Source organism: Oncorhynchus masou, unplaced genomic scaffold, assembly GCF_036934945.1.
Source record: "Oncorhynchus masou masou isolate Uvic2021 unplaced genomic scaffold, UVic_Omas_1.1 unplaced_scaffold_931, whole genome shotgun sequence".
NCBI classification, from domain to species: Eukaryota; Metazoa; Chordata; class Actinopteri; order Salmoniformes; family Salmonidae; genus Oncorhynchus; species Oncorhynchus masou.
The window spans coordinates 25395-45540 of NW_027015794.1; the positions used below are offsets into that span (position 1 = coordinate 25395).

At 42.5% G+C, this 20146-nt stretch overlaps 1 protein-coding gene across 1 annotated transcript; it reads left to right on the forward strand.

The window, feature by feature from the left end:
• Positions 1-6523: 6523 nt before the first annotated feature.
• Positions 6524-8042, forward strand: LOC135538210 (zinc finger protein 239-like; the record flags this gene model as incomplete). Its single annotated transcript, XM_064964176.1, has 1 exon — positions 6524-8042. A coding segment is annotated over one exon (1092 nt), but the record flags the coding sequence as incomplete, so codon positions are not given.
• Positions 8043-20146: the final 12104 nt, after the last annotated feature.

Here is a 20146-nt window from a genome sequence, read left to right on the forward strand (position 1 = left end):
TCGAATCCCAGAGCTGACAAGTTACAAATCTGTCGTTCTGCCCCTGAACAGGCAGTTAACCAACCCACTGTTCCTAGGCCGTCATTGAAAATAAGAATTTGTTCTTAACTGACGTGCCTAGTAAAATAAAGATGTAAATACACAATTTTTAATTTTACCATCACATCATTGTGTAATTACATCATCACATCATTGTGTAATTGTGAAAGCAGAAGCATAAACCTCATTGTGTAATTACATCATCACACCATTGTGTAATTACATCATCACACCATTGTGTAATTACATCATCACACCATTGTGTAATTACATCATCACACCATTGTGCAATTACATCATCACACCATTGTGCAATTACATCATCACACCATTGTGCAATTACATCATCACACCATTGTGCAATTACATCATCACACCATTGTGCAATTACATCATCACACCATTGTGCAATTACATCATCACACCATTGTGCAATTACATCATCACACCATTGTGTAATTACATCATCACACCATTGTGTAATTACATCATTGTGTAATTACATCATTGTGTAATTACATCATTGTGTAATTACATCAGTGTGTAATTACAACATCACATCAGTGTGTAATTACAACATCACACCAGTGTGTAATTACAACATCACACCAGTGTGTAATTACAACATCACACCAGTGTGTAATTACAACATCACACCATTGTGTAATTACATCATCACACCATTGTGTAATTACATCATCACACCATGGTGTAATTACATCATCACACCATGGTGTAATTACATCATCACACCATGGTGTAATTACATCATCACACCATGGTGTAATTACATCATCACACCATTGTGTAATTACATCATCACACCATTGTGTAATTACATCATCACACCATTGTGTAATTACATCATTACACCATTGTGTAATTACATCATCACGCCATTGTGTAATTACATCATCACACCATTGTGTAATTACATCATCACACCATTGTTTAATCACATCATTGTGTAATTACATCTTCACACCATTGTGTAATTGCATCATCACACCATTGTGTAATTGCATCTTCACACCATTGTGTAATTGCATCTTCACACCATTGTGTAATTGCATCTTCACACCATTGTGTAATTGCATCTTCACACCATTGTGTAATTGCATCTTCACACCATTGTGTAATTGCATCTTCACATCATTGTTTTAGAGAGCGTGGTTGTAAATCAAATCAGTTTATTTGTCACATTCACCACAATGAAATGCTTACTTACAGGCCCTAACCAACAGTGCAGTTCAAGAAGAAATATTTACCAATTCTTAAGTTAAAAAAATAGACAAGTAAAGAAATACATTTTAAAAAACAGTTAAATGACAGTGAAAATAACAGTAGCGAGGGTGGTACTGGTACAGAGTCAATGTGCGGGGGGCACCGGCTAGTCGTGCTAATTGAGGTATTATGTACATGAATGTATAGTTAAAGTGACTATGCATAGACGATAAACAGAGAGTAGCAGCGCCGTAAAAGAGGGGTTGGGGGAGGGGGTGGCGGGTCACAATGCAAATAGTCCGGGTAGCCATTTGATTACCTGTTCAGGAGTCTTATGGCTTGGGGGTAAAATCTGTTGAGAAGCCTAGACTTGGCGCTCTGGTACCGCTTGCCATGCGGTGGTAGAGAGAACAGTCTATCACTGGAGTGGCTGGGGTCTTTGACCATTTTTAGTGTCTTCCTCTGACACCGCCTGGTGTAGAGGTCGTGGATGGCAGGCAGCTTAGCCCCAGTGATGTACTGGGCCATACGCACTACCCTCTGCAGTGCCTTACGGTCAGATGACGAGCAGTTGCCGTACCAGGCAGTGATGCAACCAGTCAGGATGCTCTCGATGGTGCAGCTGCAGAACCTTTTGAGGATCTGGGGACCCATGACAAATATTATCAGTTTCCTGAGGGGGAATAGGTTTTGTTGTGCCATCCTCACGACTGTCTTGATGTGTTTTGACCATTCTAGTTTGTTGGTGATGTGGACACCAAGGAACTTGAAGCTCTCAACCTGCTCCACTACAGTACTACACTACTACAGCCCCGTCGATGAGAATGGGGGCGTCCTCGGTACTCCTTTTCCTGTAGTCCACAATCTCCTTTGTCTTGATTACGTTAGCATAACAGTCCTGTACTTAGCATCTGCTTCATTTGACCACTTATAGACCGAGTCACTGGTGTTTCCTGCTTTAATTTTTGCTTGATAGAATTATGGTCAGATTTACCAAATGTTTGCGTCTCTGTGTGTGGAGTAAATGTGATCTAGAATGTATTTTCCCCCTCTGGTTGTGCATTGAACATGCTGATAGAAATGAGGTAAAGCTGATTTCAGTTTCCCTGCATTAAAGTCCCCGGCCACTATGAGCGCCACCTCTCGGTGAGCAGTTTCCTGTTTGCTTATTTCCTTCTACAGCTGACTCAGTGCGGTCTTACTGCCAGCGTCTGTCTGTGGTGGTAAATAAAGAGACACAATGTTTATGAAAACTCTCTTGGCAAATCGTGTGGTCTACAGCTTATCATGAGATACTCTACTTCAGGCGAGAAAAATCTTGAGACTTCCTTAATATTTCGTGTACCAACAGTTTTTTACAAATATTCACAGACCGCTCCCCCTCATCTTACCGGAGTGTGCAGATTCGGTGAAACAGAAGATATTACAGTTTTTGATGTCCCGTTGGGAGGATATTCATGATCGTAGTCTAATTTATTGTACAATGTTGGCAAGTAATGTTGATGGTAAGGGCAGGTTTCCCTGTCGGCGGATCCTCCCTCTACACCTGCGTCTCTTTCTCTTACCCATGACGGGGATGTTGGCCTTGTCCGGTGTCTAAAGTACATCCTGTGCTTCCTGCTCGTTGTAAAAAAAAATATCTGAGGTGAGCGATCTCTGTCCTGATATCCAGACGCTCTTTGTCTAATCCGAGGTGAGCGATCGCTGTCCTGATATCCAGACGCTCTTTGTCTAATCTGAGGTGAGTGATCTCTGTCCTGATATCCAGACGCTCTTTGTCTAATCCGAGGTGAGTGATCTCTGTCCTGATATCCAGAAGCTCTTTGTCTAATCCGTGGTGAGTGAACACTGTCCTGATATCCAGAAGCTCTTTGTCTAATCCAAGGTGAGTGATCTCTGTCCTGATATCCAGAAGCTCTTTGTCTAATCCGAGGTGAGCGATCGCTGATCCTGATATCCAGAAGCTCTTTGTCTAATCCGAGGTGAGTGATCTCTGTCCTGATATCCAGAAGCTCTTTGTCTAATCCGAGGTGAGTGATCGCTGTCCTGATATCCAGAAGCTCTTTGTCTAATCCGAGGTGAGTGATCTCTGTCCTGATATCCAGAAGCTCTTTGTCTAATCCGAGGTGAGTGATCGCTGTCCTGATATCCAGAAGCTCTTTGTCTAATCCGAGGTGAGCGATCGCTGTCCTGATATCCAGACGCTCTTTGTCTAATCCGAGGTGAGTGATCTCTGTCCTGATATCCAGAAGCTCTTTGTCTAATCCGAGGTGAGTGATCGCTGTCCTGATATCCAGAAGATCTTTGTCTAATCCGAGGTGAGTGATCTCTGTCCTGATGTCCAGAAGCTCTTTGTCTAATCCGAGGTGAGTGATCGCTGTCCTGATATCCAGAAGATCTTTGTCTAATCCGAGGTGAGTGATCTCTGTCCTGATGTCCAGAAGCTCTTTGTCTAATCCGTGGTGAGTGATCGCTGATCCTGATATCCAGACGCTCTGGATGTTTTGTAGTGTACATCCGGTATAAGATGTTCAAGGCATGTCTCTATCCAGACGGCCATCACTGACGGTCGTTTAATGTGAGCTGGTCAGAGACACAATCGCTCTCTCTTCCCCAATTAGTGCGCATTCATTGTTTCCTCATTTCAATGTGTGAATTGTTTGCCTTTCAATTGTTAGATGTCTCACTGTTTGACAAACATTGCTGCAGCTCTTTCACCCCAGCTTAAACAGACACATTTTTATGGGGGGGGTTGTATTATGCTCATTCATTTTCAGGGGGTGCAGACATCAACTCTAGGGGGTTAACCTGTCTCCCCCTCATCTACACTGATTGCATTGGATTAAACAAGTGACATCAATAAGGATCATATCTTTAACCTGGATTCACCTGGTCAGTCTGTCATGGAAAGAGCAGGTGTTCATAATGTTTTGTGCATTCAGTATATAAAGTCTTCTGTCCCTGTAAGTTCACATGTGGAACTGCATGAAAATGTGTTTTTACGTTAGTTTCCAGTCATTTAAAAATGTGATCTCAATGTCCCACATTGTCCTCTTTATTAACATAAAGACTCATATACAGTATAGTATTAGTTTAAAACCAAAATGGACCAATCCTGGATCGCCCCCTGTATTAACAACCACTGAAATAGGAGAGACTTTGTCCCCTCTCTGTTTGTCTGCTCAACCATAACACCCCATGTAGCCCATGGCAACCTGATGACTCAGAGTCACGTCATAAACAAGTAGAATGACCACCTTGGGAGAAACAACTGATATTCACCATCTGGGACCATTCAACAGTCTAGATTTACCAGGTTATTACTAAATAAACTGTTCACCATCTGGGACCATTCAACAGTCTAGATTTACCAGGTTATTACTAAATAAACTGTTCACCATCTGGGACCATTCAACAGTCTAGATTTACCAGGTTATTATTAAATAAACTGTTCACCATCTGGGACCATTCAACAGTCTAGATTTACCAGGTTATTACTAAATAAACTGTTCACCATCTGGGACCATTCAACAGTCTAGATTTACCAGGTTATTATTAAATAAACTGTTCACCATCTGGGACCATTCAACAGTCTAGATTTACCAGGTTATTACTAAATAAACTGTTCACCATCTGGGACCATTCAACAGTCTAGATTTACCAGGTTATTACTACTAAATAAACTGTTCACCATCTGGGACCATTCAACAGCCTAGATTTACCAGGTTATTACTAAATAAACTGTTCACCATCTGGGACCATTCAACAGTCTAGATTTACCAGGTTATTACTAAATAAACTGTTCACCATCTGGGACCATTTAACAGTCTAGATTTACCAGGTTATTACTAAATAAACTGTTCACCATCTGGGACCATTCAACAGCCTAGATTTACCAGGTTATTACTTCTAAATAAACTGTTCACCATCTGGGACCATTCAACAGTCTAGATTTACCAGGTTATTACTAAATAAACTGTTCACCATCTGGGACCATTCAACAGTTTAGATTTACCAGGTTATTACTAAATAAACTCTTCACCATCTGGGACCATTCAACAGTCTAGATTTACCAGGTCATTACTTCTAAATAAACTGTTCACCATCTGGGACCATTCAACAGTCCAGATTTACCAGGTTATTACTAAATAAACTGTTCACCATCTGGGAGCATTCAACAGTCTAGATTTACCAGGTTATTACTAAATAAACTGTTCACCATCTGGGAGCATTCAACAGTCTAGATTTACCAGGTTATTACTAAATAAACTGTTCACCATCTGGGACCATTCAACAGTCTAGATTTACCAGGTTATTACTAAATAAACTGTTCACCATCTGGGACCATTCAGCAGTCTAGATTTACCAGGTTATTACTAAATAAACTGTTCACCATCTGGGACCATTCAACAGTCTAGATTTACCAGGTTATTACTAAATAAACTGTTCACCATCTGGGACCATTCAGCAGTCTAGATTTACCAGGTTATTACTTCTAAATAAACTGTTCACCATCTGGGACCATTCAACAGTCTAGATTTACCAGGTTATTACTAAATAAACTGTTCACCATCTGGGACCATTCAACAGTCTAGATTTACCAGGTTATTACTAAATTAACTGTTCACCATCTGGGACCATTCAACAGTCTAGATTTACCAGGTTATTACTTCTAAATAAACTGTTCACCATCTGGGACCATTCAGCAGTCTTAGATTTACCAGGTTATTACTTCTAAATAAACTGTTCACCATCTGGGACCATTCAACAGTCTAGATTTACCAGGTTATTACTAAATGAACTGTATACCATCAGGGACCATTCAGCAGTCTAGATTTACCAGATTATTACTAAATAAACTGTATACCATCAGGGACCATTCAACAGTCTAGATTTACCAGGTTATTACTTGTAAATAAAAACACTTTTGGGGTTCTCATAGGCTTACAATTACAAATACAGATACATTCTCTTGGTAAATAAATAACAATAATTTATTTATAGCCTAGAATCATCCACAATACTACTGTGTAAACAATAATTCAAAACATGTCTGTCTTTTTAAGATAAATTAATTGTCAAATAAGTTTCTAAAAGCATTTAAACATTCATTACAGACAATTGTTGTATAACATCCTGGGCATCACCTTTCAGCTAAAATAAACAGTGGATTTCTACTGTTGTGGGCCTTTAACCATCTGTCTGACTTTGTTGTTTACACAGGAGAGAGACATGACTATTGTGGATCCTCTGGGAGCCTCAACAACACCATGAAGCTGACGAGGCAGAGAAGAGTCTCTCCACATCAGAACACCTCAAGAAACACCAGCTGAGACCCACAGGGAAGAAATCTCACCACTGCTCTGACTTTAGAAAGAGTTACTCAAGATCATATTCACTAAAAGTACACCAGAGAATTCACACAGGAGAGAGAACATATCGCTGTAATCAATGTGGAAAGAGGTTTGCTCACTTAAAAACACTGGTATTACACCTGAGAATACACACTGGGGAGAAATGTCACAGCTGCTCTGATTGTGGGAAGAGATGCACCTCTTTAGTAACCCTTAAAATACATCAAAGAATCCATACAGGAGAGAAACCTTTTTGCTGCTCTGACTGTGGGAAGAGTTTTTCTTGGTCAGGACATTTAAAGTCACACCAGAGAATACACACGGGAGAGAAACCTTATAGCTGTGACCAATGTGGGAAGAGTTTTACTCAGTCAAACAACCTGATATCACACCAGAGAACACACACAGGCGAGAAGCCTTACCACTGCTCTGACTGCGGTAAGAGTTTCTCAAGAATAGATACACTAAAAGTACACCAGAGAATCCATACAGGAGAGAAACGCTATTGCTGCTCTGACTGTGGGAGGAGATTTTTTTGGTCAGGACATTTAAAATCACACCAGCGAAGACACACTGGAGAGAAGCCTTATAGCTGTGATCAATGTGGGAAGACTTTTACTCAGTCGAGCAACCTGATAGCACACCGGAGAACACACACAAGAGAGAAATATCACAGCTGCTCTGATTGTGGGAAGAGATGTACCTCTTTAGTAACCCTCAAAATACATGAGAGAATCCATACAGGAGCGAAATGTTATAGCTGTGACCAATGTGGGAAGAGTTTTACTCAGTCAAACAACCTGATATCACACCAGAGAACACATACAGGGGAGAAGCCGTACCACTGTTCTGACTGCGGGAAGAGTTTCTCCAGATCAGATTCTCTAAAAAGACACCGGAGAACACACACAGGCGAGAAATCTCATAGCTGTGAACAATGTGACAAGAGATACTCTGATAAAAGATCTCTGATTAAACATCAGAAAATTCATACATGAAGGAGTTGTTCCATGATATCAATGAAATGATGTCACAATGTAAATCAAATCAAATTACAGGATTACAGTAGATTGTTTTTAACAGTGTAGTAGGAGTATTCTAATGATGTCATAATGTAGATATGACATACATGATATCAATGAAATAATAATGAGTATTTTAATGATGTTCTATTGATTTCAGTGGAACATGGATATTATATAGCCTGATAGCCTCATCAGGGGAAAAATCCAGGTTCTGAATTGAAAGATTACTATTTAACAAAAATAGTGTTGCGTTTACACTTACCTTATTGGTGACCCACTTGAATAAAAATGCAACACATCAAACTGTAGTTGTTTGCTACTAATTTTTGTGTAACCGGTGATGTACAAATTATTCCCAGATTCCTTGTGGTTTTTGATCTGTTAGTTTTAACAGGACGTCCCCCCCCTTCGCGCAATTTATTTCCATGTCGATATGAGTGATGACAAATAAGTGTTGCATTTCTCTTCGTTTTGGGGACTCCTACATTTAAATGCATCACTCCAAAAAAATAGATGACTGTCTTCTGCTATTTGTCTTTTTTCCACTACTGAAGAAGCATGACTCAAATCACCTCATATTTCAAACATTCAGCCTGACAAAATATACATGTTTTATTATTCCATGCCTCGCCATTAAGTGAAGTTTTGCCAATACATATTAACAAAGGGGTGTATAATTGGTTTTGATATTGAATATTTCATAACATTTTCAATTCATGTAATGTTTGCAACCAACTTACAGTTTGTATAAATGTTTATAAAACAATGTAGTAAAACAAGCTTATATTGCTGGTTGGGTATTACATCCTGTTCTTACTATTTTAATGTCTTTTCCTTAGAATACTCATTAGTCTTTCAGTTTTTATTGTTATTATTTAATTTTTAATCCTCATATTAGTTTTTATTTTCATTGTTTTCCATTAGTTATTTACTGTGAAACCATGTCTGAAATGTTCTATATAAATAAAGCTTGATTTGATTTGAACATATTGCAAAAGAAATTAACTCAATGACCGACCAATCAAAACAAATTAACAAATATGTGTAAGAGCGACACATATCATAGAGCGTTGGGCCAGTAACCGAAAGTTTGGATCGAGCAGGTAGCCTAGTGGTTAGAGCGTTGAGCTAGTAACCGAATGGTTGGATCGAGCAGGTAGCCTAGTGGTTAGAGTGTTGGGCCAGTAACCGAACGGTTGGATCGAGCAGGTAGCCTAGTGGTTAGAGCGTTGGGCCAGTAACCGAACGGTTGGTTCAAATCCCAGACCTGACAAGATAAAAATCTGTTCCCAGGTTCCTAGGCCGTCATTGTAAATAAGAATTTCTTCTCAACTGAAATGCCTAGTTAAATAAAAGTTAAATTATTGTGTATTAATTAAATTATTGTGTAAAAATAGTACATTGTAAGTTTGTCACTTTTCAACCAATCCAGTACATTTTTTGTTGAAAATGTTGAGATTGTTGTCTAATATCGAAATCCCCATCGACCGGATGAGTCACCATTTAGTTTGGAAATTATCCAACCATTATGTAGGTTGGTGGGAAAGATCCAACCATTATGGAGGTTGGTAGAAATTATCCAACCATTATGTAGGTTGGTGGAAATGATCCAACCATTATATAGGTTTGTGGAAATGATCCAACCATTATGTAGGTTGGTAGAAATTATCCAACCATTATGTAGGTTAGTGGAAATGATCCAACCATTATGTAGGTTGGTAGAAATTATCCAACCATTATGTAGGTTAGTGGAAATGATCAAATTATAAGGTTTAAATACTGTTCCACGGTTCTTTTCTAGTATCTGCCTCTTAAAAGAAACGGTCTGAGAGATCCAGTCAAAACAGGGTGTCTGTGAGAAAGCGCCTCAAGACTAAAAGAGATTGAAAGACACAGAACCCTACAGGGGAGTGAAAGAGATAAGAGACGAGTGAGACATACCACTGTAAGCCACACGGGAATGGAAAATTACTGCTGAGTCCTTAGAAAACACAGGAACTATTGTTCTATCCTGCACGTTTGTATAACTGTATATGCATGGGCTTGGTCTCATGAGTAGAAGGTGTTGATGTAGGCAGTTACATCACTTGGGGTTGACTGCAAGCATATTAAAAACAACTTGAACCGTTTTTATTTTGCAGAACTTACTCTGAAACAAATGTGCTATGTTTCCGTTGTCAACTTCTGTCTGCAATTGCATTAATAAAGGTTTGATTGATTTTACTTAAAGAAGATATTGTCTGATTGCTGATTTCACCAATAAGCCAATGATTGACAAGGAACATGTCACAAATACCAACGAAGGTGGCTCCCCTTACTGTTCGGGTGGAGCTCGGCGGTGGTCGTCGCCGGTCTACTAGCTGCCACGGAAGGTGGCTCCCCTTACTGTTCGGGTGGAGCTCGGCGGTTGTCGTCGCCGGTCTACTAGCTGCCACTGAAGGTGGCTCCCCTTCCTGTTTGGGTGGCACTCGGCGGTTGTCGTCGCCGGTCTACTAGCTGCCACTGAAGGTGGCTCCCCTTACTGTTTGGGTGGCGCTCGGCGGTTGTCGTCGCCGGTCTACTAGCTGCCACTGAAGGTGGCTCCCCTTCCTGTTTGGGTGGCACTCGGCGGTTGTCGTCGCCGGTCTACTAGCTGCCACTGAAGGTGGCTCCCCTTACTGTTTGGGTGGCGCTCGGCGGTTGTCGTCGCCGGTCTACTAGCTACCACTGAAGGTGGCTCCCCTTACTGTTTGGGTGGCGCTCGGCGGTTGTCGTCGCCGGTCTACTAGCTGCCACCGATCCCTTTTTCCTTTTCGTTTGTTTTTGTCTAATTGTTTTCACCTGTTCCTTGTTGGGGTTTTGGGATGGGTGTTATTTAAGTTTGTTTAGCCCGCTGGTGTTTGTGCTTGTTGTTCTTGTTACGTTAGTGGTGTATCGTTGTCTTTTGGGTTTTCGCTGTCCGGGTTTTTGTAACAGTGGTTTTGGGTTTGTTTGCACCTGTTTTGGGCTTCACCCATGTATGGACCTGTTACTTTGAAAGTGGACATTAAAGCGTTTTTTCCCCCGTTTACTTTTGCTCTCTGCGTCTGACTCCACACCCATCACTCAACCGGCGTTACAGAACAAGGAACCCCAACAACCCCCACGGGAGAATTACTGACGAACCATCAAACAGGCAAAGCAGCTTTTGTTTTGGAGCGAGAATTAAGACGACTTTCAAGTAGTAAGACATGCATAACAGCAACAGATACCATTAATAAGAAGGGGCTAGAAGCGTCTACTTAAATGTTAAATGTTTGAAGGGGTACGGGACTATAAAAAGAAAAAAGTTAGGGAACCACTGCCCCAGACCCACTCCCCAATTTACATACAGATCCACAGATAATGCAATCTCTATTGCACTCAACACTGCCCTTTCCTACCTGGACAAAAGGAACACCTATGTGAGAATGCTAGTCATTGACTACAGCTCAGTGTTCAACACCATTGTGCCCTCAAAGCTCTTACTAAGCTAAGGACCCTGGGACTAAACACCTCCCTCTGCAACTGGATATTGCACTTCCTGACGGCTCGCCCCCTGGTGGTAAAGGTGGGGAACAACACATCCGCCACGCTGATCCTCATCTCATCCACACCTCCTCAGGGGTGCATGCTCAGTCCCCTCCTGTACTCCCTGTTCACTCAGGACTGCATGGCCAAGCACGACTCCAACACCATCATCAAGTTTGCAGATGACACAACGGTGGTCGGCCTGATCACCGACAATGAGGAGACAGACTAGAGGGAGGAAATCAGAGACCTGGTCGTGTGGTGCCAGGACAACAACCTCTCCCTCAACATGATCAAGACAAAATAGATGATTGTGGACTACAGGAAAAAGAGGGCCGAGCACACACCCAGAGCTTCAAGTTCCTTGGTGTCCACATCACCAAGAGACTATCATGGTCCAAGCACACCAAGACAGTCGTGTAGAGGGCACAACAAAACCTATTCCCCCTCAGGAGACTGAAAAGACTTGGCATGGGTTCTCAGATCCTCAAAAGGTTCTACAGCTGCCCCATCGCGAGCAACCTCACTGGTTGCATCACTGCCTGGTATGGCAACTGCTCGGCCTCCGAACGCAAGGCACTACAGAGGGTAGTACGTACAGCCCAGTACATCACTGGGGCCAAGCTTCCTGCCATCCAAAACCTCTATACCAGGTGGTGTCAGAGGAAAACCCCAAAAATTGTTAAAGACTCCAGCCACCCCAGTCATAGACTGTTCTCTCTGCTACCTCACGGCAAGCGGTATCAGAGCACCAAGTCTAGGTCCAAGAGGCTTCTAAACAGCTTCTACCCCCAAGCCATAAGACTTCTGAACAGCTGATCAAGGGCTACCCAGACCCCTCTTTTACGCTGCTGCTACTCTCTGTTGTTATCGTCTATGCATAGTCACTTTAATAACTCTACCTATATGTACATATTACCTCAATTACCTAAACTAACCGGTGCCCCCGCACATTGACTCTGTAACGGTACTCCCTGCATATATACTCCACATTGACTCTGTACCAGTACCCCCTGTATATATTCTCCACGTTGACTCTGTACCGGTACCCCCTGTATATAGCCTCCACATTGACTCTGTACCGGTACCCCCCTGTATATAGCCTCCACATTGACTCTGTACCGGTACCCCTGTATATAGCCTCCACATTGACTCTGTACTGGTACCCCCTGTATATAGCCTCCACATTGACTCTGTACCGGTACCCCCTGTATATAGCCTCCACATTGACTCTGTACTGGTACCCCCTGTATATAGCCTCCACATTGACTCTGTACCGGTACCCCCTGTATATAGCCTCCACATTGACTCTGTACCGGTACCCTCTGTATATAGCCTCCACATTGACTCTGTACCGGTACCCCCTGTATATAGCCTCGCTACTGTTATTTTACTGCTGTTGTTTATTTATTTTTCTCTTCTTAACACGTTAACATTGTTGGTTAAGGGCTTGTAAGTAAGCATTTCACTGTAAGGTCTACTACACCTGTTGTATTCAGCATTTCACTGTGAGGTCTACACCTGTTGTATTCAGCATTTCACTGTGAGGTCTACTACACCTGTTGTATTCAGCATTTCACTGTGAGGTCTACTACACCTGTTGTATTCAACATTTCACTGTAAGGTCTACTACACCTGTTGTATTCAGCATTTCACTGTAAGGTCTACTACACCTGTTGTATTCAGCATTTCACTGTGAGGTCTACTACACCTGTTGTATTCAGCATTTCACTGTAAGGTCTATTACACCTGTTGTATTCAGCATTTCACTGTGAGGTCTACTACACCTGTTGTATTCAGCATTTCACTGTGAGGTCTACACCTGTTGTATTCAGCATTTCACTGTGAGGTCTACTACACCTGTTGTATTCAGCATTTCACTGTAAGGTCTACTACACCTGTTGTATTCAGCATTTCACTGTAAGGTCTACTACACCTGTTGTATTCAAATCAAATTTATTTATATAGCCCTTCGTACATCAGCTGATATCTCAAAGTGCTGTACAGAAACCCAGCCTAAAACCCCAAACAGCAAGCAATGCAGGTGTAGAAGCACGGTGGCTAGGAAAAACTCCCTAGAAAAGCCAAAACCTAGGAAGAAACCTAGAGAGGAACCAGGCTATGTGGGGTGGCCAGTCCTCTTCTGGCTGTGCCGGGTAGAGATTATAACAGAACATGGCCAAGATGTTCAAATGTTCATAAATGACCAGCATGGTCGAATAATAATAAGGCAGAACAGTTGAAACTGGAGCAGCAGCACGGCCAGGTGGACTGGGGACAGCAAGGAGTCATCATGTCAAGTAGTCCTGGGGCATGGTCCTAGGGCTCAGGTCAGTTGAAACTGGAGCAGCAGCACGGCCAGGTGGACTGGGGACAGCAAGGAGTCATCATGTCAGGTAGTCCTGGGGCATGGTCCTAGGGCTCAGGTCCTCCGAGAGAGAGAAGGAGAGAATTAGAGAACGCACACTTAGATTCACACAGGACACCGAATTGGACAGGAGAAGTACTCCAGATATAACAAACTGACCCCAGCCCCCGACACATAAACTACTGCAGCATAAATACTGGAGGCTGAGACAGGAGGGGTCAGGAGACACTGTGGCCCCACCCGAGGACACCCCCGGACAGGGCCAAACAGGAAGGATATAACCCCACCCACTTTGCCAAAGCACAGCCCCCACACCACTGGAGGGATATCTTCAACCACCAACTTACCATCCTGAGACAAAGCTGAGTATAGCCCGCAAAGATCTCCGCCACGGCACAACCCAAGGGGGGGGGGCGCCAACCCAGACAGGATGACCACATCAGTGAATCAACCCACTCAGGTGACGCACCCCCTCCAGGGACGGCATGAGAGAGCCCCAGCAAGCCAGTGACTCAGCCCCTGTAATAGGGTTAGAGGCAGAGAATCTCAGTGGAAAGAGGGGAACCGGCCAGGCAGAGACAGCAAGGGTGGTTCGTTGCTCCAGAGCCTTTCCGTTCACCTTCCCACTCCTGGGCCAGACTACACTCAATCATATGACCCACTGAAGAGATGAGTCTTCAGTAAAGACTTAAAGGTTGAGACCGAGTTTGCGTCTCTGACATGGGTAGGCAGACCGTTCCATAAAAATGGAGCTCTATAGGAGAAAGCCCTGCCTCCAGCTGTTTGCTTAGAAATTCTAGGGACAATTAGGAGGCCTGCGTCTTGTGACCGTAGCGTACGTGTAGGTATGTACGGCAGGACCAAATCAGAGAGATAGGTAGGAGCAAGCCCATGCAATGCTTTATAGGTTAGCAGTAAAACCTTGAAATCAGCCCTTGCTTTGACAGGAAGCCAGTGTAGGGAGGCTAGCACTGGAGTAATATGATCAAATTTTTTGGTTCTAGTCAGGATTCTAGCAGCCGTATTTAGCACTAACTGAAGTTTATTTAGTGCTTTATCCGGGTAGCCGGAAAGTAGAGCATTGCAGTAGTCTAACCTAGAAGTGACAAAAGCATGGATTAATTTTTCTGCATCATTTTTGGACAGAAAGTTTCTGATTTTTGCAATGTTACGTAGATGGAAAAAAGCTGTCCTTGAAATGGTCTTGATATGTTCTTCAAAAGAGAGATCAGGGTCCAGAGTAACGCCGAGGTCCTTCACAGTTTTATTTGAGATGACTGTACAACCATTAAGATTAATTGTCAGATTCAACAGAAGATCTCTTTGTTTCTTGGGACCTAGAACAAGCATCTCTGTTTTATCCGAGTTTAAAAGTAGAAAGTTTGCTGCCATCCACTTCCTTATGTCTGAAACACATGCTTCTAGCGAGGGCAATTTTGGGGCTTCACCATGTTTCATTGAAATGTACAGCTGTGTATCATCCGCATAGCAGTGAAAGTTAACATTATGTTTTCGAATAACATCCCCAAGAGGTAAAATATATAGTGAAAACAACAGCGGTCCTAAAACGGAACCTTGAGGAACACCGAAATTTACAGTTGATTTGTCAGAGGACAAACCATCCACAGAGACAAACTGATATCTTTCCGACAGATAAGATCTAAACCAGGCCAGAACTTGTCCGTGTAGACCAATTTGGGTTTCCAATCTCTCCAAAAGAATGTGGTGATCGATGGTATCAAAAGCAGCACTAAGGTCTAGGAGCACGAGGACAGATGCAGAGCCTCGGTCCGATGCCATTAAAATGTCATTTACCACCTTCACAAGTGCCGTCTCAGTGCTATGATGGGGTCTAAAACCAGACTGAAGCATTTCATATACATTGTTTGTCTTCAGGAAGGCAGTGAGTTGCTGAGCAACAGCCTTTTCTAAGATTTTTGAGAGGAATGGAAGATTCGATATAGGCCGATAGTTTTTTATATTTTCTGGGTCAAGGTTTGGCTTTTTCAAGAGAGGCTTTATTACTGCCACTTTTAGTGAGTTTGGTACACATCCGGTGGATAGAGAGCCGTTTATTATGTTCAACATAGGAGGGCCAAGCACAGGAAGCAGCTCTTTCAGTAGTTTAGTTGGAATAGGGTCCAGTAAGCAGCTTGAAGGTTTAGAGGCCATGATTATTTTCATCATTGTGTCAAGAGATATAGTACTAAAACACTTGAGCGTCTCTCTTGATCCTAGGTCCACGCAGAGTTGTGCAGACTCAGGACAACTGAGCTTTGAAGGAATACGCAGATTTAAAGAGGAGTCTGTAATTTGCTTTCTAATAATCATAATTTTTTCCTCAAAGAAGTTCATGAATTTATCACTGCTAAAGTGAAAGTCATCCTCTCTTGGGGAATGCTGCTTTTTAGTTAGCTTTGCGACCGTATCAAAAAGGAATTTTGGATTGTTCTTATTGTCCTCAATTAAGTTAGAAAAATAGGATGATCGAGCAGCAGTAAGGGCTCTTCGGTACTGCACGGTACTGTCTTTCCAAGCTAGACGGAAGACTTCCAGTTTGGTGTGGCGCCATTTCCGTTCCAATTTTCTGGAAGCTTGCTTCAGAGCTCGGGTATTTTCTGTGTACCAGGGAGCTAGTTTCTTATGAGAAATGTTTTTAGTTTTTAGGGGTGCAACTGCATCTAGGGTATTGCGCAAGGTTAAATTGAGTTCCTCAGTTAGGTGGTTAACTGATTTTTGTCCTCTGGTGTCATTGGGTAGACAGAGGGAATCTGGAAGGACATCAAGGAATCTTTGTGTTGTCTGTGAATTTATAGCACGACTTTTGATGTTCCTTGGTTGGGGTCTGAGCAGATTATTTGTTGCAATTGCAAACGTAATAAAATGGTGGTCCGATAGTCCTGGATTATGAGGAAAAACATTAAGATCCACAACATTTATTCCATGGGACAAAACTAGGTCCAGCGTATGCCTGTGACAGTGAGTGGGTCCAGAGACATGTTGGACAAAACCCACTGAGTCGATGATGGCTCCGAAAGCCTTTTGGAGTGGGTCTGTGGACTTTTCCATGTGAATATTAAAGTCACCAAAGATTAGAATATTATCTGCTATGACTACAAGGTCCGATAGGAATTCAGGGAACTCAGTGAGGAACGCTGTATATGACCCAGGAGGCCTGTAAACAGTAGCTATAAAAAGTGATTGAGTAGGCTGCATAGATTTCATGACTAGAAGCTCAAAAGACGAAAACGTCATTTTTTTTTTGTAAATTGAAATTTGCTAAATTGATCCTTTGCGGGATGCACGGGGGATATGGTCACTAGTGTAGCCAGGAGGTGAGGCCTCATTTAACACAGTAAATTCATCAGGCTTAAGCCATGTTTCAGTCAGGCCAATCACATCAAGATTATGATCAGTGATTAGTTCATTGACTATAATTGCCTTTGAAGTAAGGGATCTAACATTAAGTAGCCCTATTTTGAGATGTGAGGTATCATGATCTCTTTCAATAATGACAGGAATGGAGGTGGTCTTTATCCTAGTGAGATTGCTAAAGCGAACACCGCCATGTTTAGTTTTGCGCAACCTAGGTCGAGGCACAGACACGGTCTCAATGGTAATAGCTGAGCTGACTACACTGACTATGCTAGTGGCAGACTCCACTATGCTGGCAGGCTGGCTAACAGCCTGCTGCCTGGCCTGCACCCTATTTCATTGTGGAGCTAGAGGAGTTAGAGCCCTGTCTATGTTGGTAGATAAGATGAGAGCACCCCTCCAGCTTGGATGGAGTCCGTCACTCCTCAGCAGGTCAGGCTTGGTCCTGTTTGTGGGTGAGTCCCAAAAAGAGGGCCAATTATCTACAAATTCTAACTTTTCGGAGGGGCAGAAAACAGTTTTCAACCAGCGATTGAGTTGTGAGACTCTGCTGTAGAGCTCATCACTCCCCCTAACTGGGAGGGGGCCAGAGACAATTACTCGATGCCGACACATCTTTCTAGCTGATTTACACGCAGAAGCTATGTTGCGCTTGGTGATCTCTGACTGTTTCATCCTAACATCGTTGGTGCCGACGTGGATAACAATATCTCTATACTCTCTACACTCGCCAGTTTTAGCTTTAGCCAGCACCATCTTCAGATTAGCCTTAACGTCGGTAGCCCTGCCCCCCGGTAAACAGTGTATGATCGCTGGATGATTCGTTTTAAGTCTAATACTGCGGGTAATGGAGTCGCCAATGACTAGAGTTTTCAATTTGTCAGAGCTAATGGTGGGAAGCTTCGGCGTCTCAGACCCCGTAACGGGAGGAGTATAGCCTTTCACTGTAAGGTCTACTACACCTGTTGTATTCAGCATTTCACTGTAAGGTCTACTACACCTGTTGTATTCAGCATTTCACTGTAAGGTCTACTACACCTGTTGTATTCAGCATTTCACTGTGAGGTCTACACCTGTTGTATTCAGCATTTCTCTGTGAGGTCTACTACACCTGTTGTATTCAGCATTTCACTGTGAGGTCTACTACACCTGTTGTATTCAGCATTTCACTGTGAGGTCTACTACACCTGTTGTATTCAGCATTTCACTGTAAGGTCTACTACACCTGTTGTATTCAGCCTTTCACTGTAAGGTCTACTACACCTGTTGTATTCAGCATTTCACTGTAAGGTCTACTACACCTGTTGTATTCAGCATTTCACTGTAAGGTCTACTACACCTGTTGTATTCAGCATTTCACTGTGAGGTCTACTACACCTGTTGTATTCAGCATTTCACTGTGAGGTCTACTACACCTGTTGTATTCAGCATTTCACTGTGAGGTCTACTACACCTGTTGTATTCAGCATTTCACTGTAAGGTCTACTACAACCTGTTGTATTCAGCATTTCACTGTGAGGTCTACTACACCTGTTGTATTCAGCATTTCTCTGTGAGGTCTACTACACCTGTTGTATTCAGCCTTTCACTGTAAGGTCTACTACACCTGTTGTATTCAGCATTTCACTGTAAGGTCTACTACACCTGTTGTATTCAGCATTACACTGTAAGGTCTACTACACCTGTTGTATTCAGCATTTCACTGTGAGGTCTACTACACCTGTTGTATTCAGCATTTCACTGTAAGGTCTACACCTGTTGTATTCAGCATTACACTGTAAGGTCTACTACACCTGTTGTATTCAGCATTTCACTGTAAGGTCTTGTTGTATTCGGCTCGTGACAAATAAACATTTATTTGATTTGATATAAGATGCAAGTGTCTAGGTTTACCATTATGCAACTATTATTAAGGCTGAGGAACAAGGAGCTAATATTGATGTCTTAGCATTAAATGATTGAGTAGCTCAGAGATGCACCGTTAGAGACTGAGCATTTGTCCAGTGCGTTTGGAAAGTATTCAGACCTCTTGAAATATCATAAATATAATAAATATATACATATATACATAAATATTATTATGTTATTATTCTAAATGGGTCTTATTAATCAACTAATTATTCTAAAATGGATTAAAAAATATGAATAATCCTCATCAATCTACACAAAATACCCCATAATGACATCACAATACCCCATAATGACATCACAATACCCCATAATGACATCACAATACCCCATAATGACATCACAATACACCATAATGACAAAGCAAAAACTGATTTTTAAAATATTTTTTTGCTCATTTATAAAAATAAAAAAATAAATGAAATATGACATTTACATAAGTATTCAGACCCTTTACTCAGTACTTTGTTGAAGCAACTTTGGCAGAGATTACAGCCTTCTTTGGTATGACACTACAAGTTTGGCACATCTGTATTTGGGGAGTTTCTCCCATTCTACTCTGCAGATCCTCTCAACCTCTGTCAGGTTGGATGGGGAGTGTCACTGCACAGCTATTTGCTGTTCAAGTCCGGGCTCTGGCTGGGCTACTCAAGGATATTCAGAGACTTGTCCCGATGCCACTCCTGCGTTGTCTTGGCTGTGTCCTTAGGGCCGTTGTTCTGATGAAAAGTGAACATTTGCCCAAGTCTGATGTCCTGAGCGCTCTGGAGAAGGATTTCATCAAGGATCTCTCTGGACTTTTCTCCGTTCAGCTTACCCTCGATCCTGACTAGTCTCCCTGTCCCTGCCGCTGAAAAACATCCCCACAGCATGATGCTGCCACCACCATGCTTCACCGTAGCAATGGTGCCAGGTTTCCTCCAGATGTGACACTTGGCATTCAGGGCAAAGAGTTCAATCTTGGTTTCATCAGACCAGCGAATCTTTTTTATCATGGTCTGAGAGTCTTTTCGGTGCCGTCTGGCAAACTCCAAGTGAGGCTTTCATGTGCCTTTTAGTGAGGAGTGGCTTCCATCTGACTGTTAGAAGCAGCCTCTTCCCGTCTGCAGTCGCATAGGTTGGGACTGAGACAGAGTGAGTCACAGCCTAGAGAAACCATGAACCTGGTGAGTCATCAAACGCTGTGAGTAAACCTCAAGTTCTATTTCTAGGAGCACCATTATACCATCTGTCCCTGTCCCTCGCTCCTCTCTCTCCCACCAGCCTTATACCCTCTGTCCCAGTCCCTCGCTCCTCTCTCTCTCCCACCAGCCTTATACTCTCTG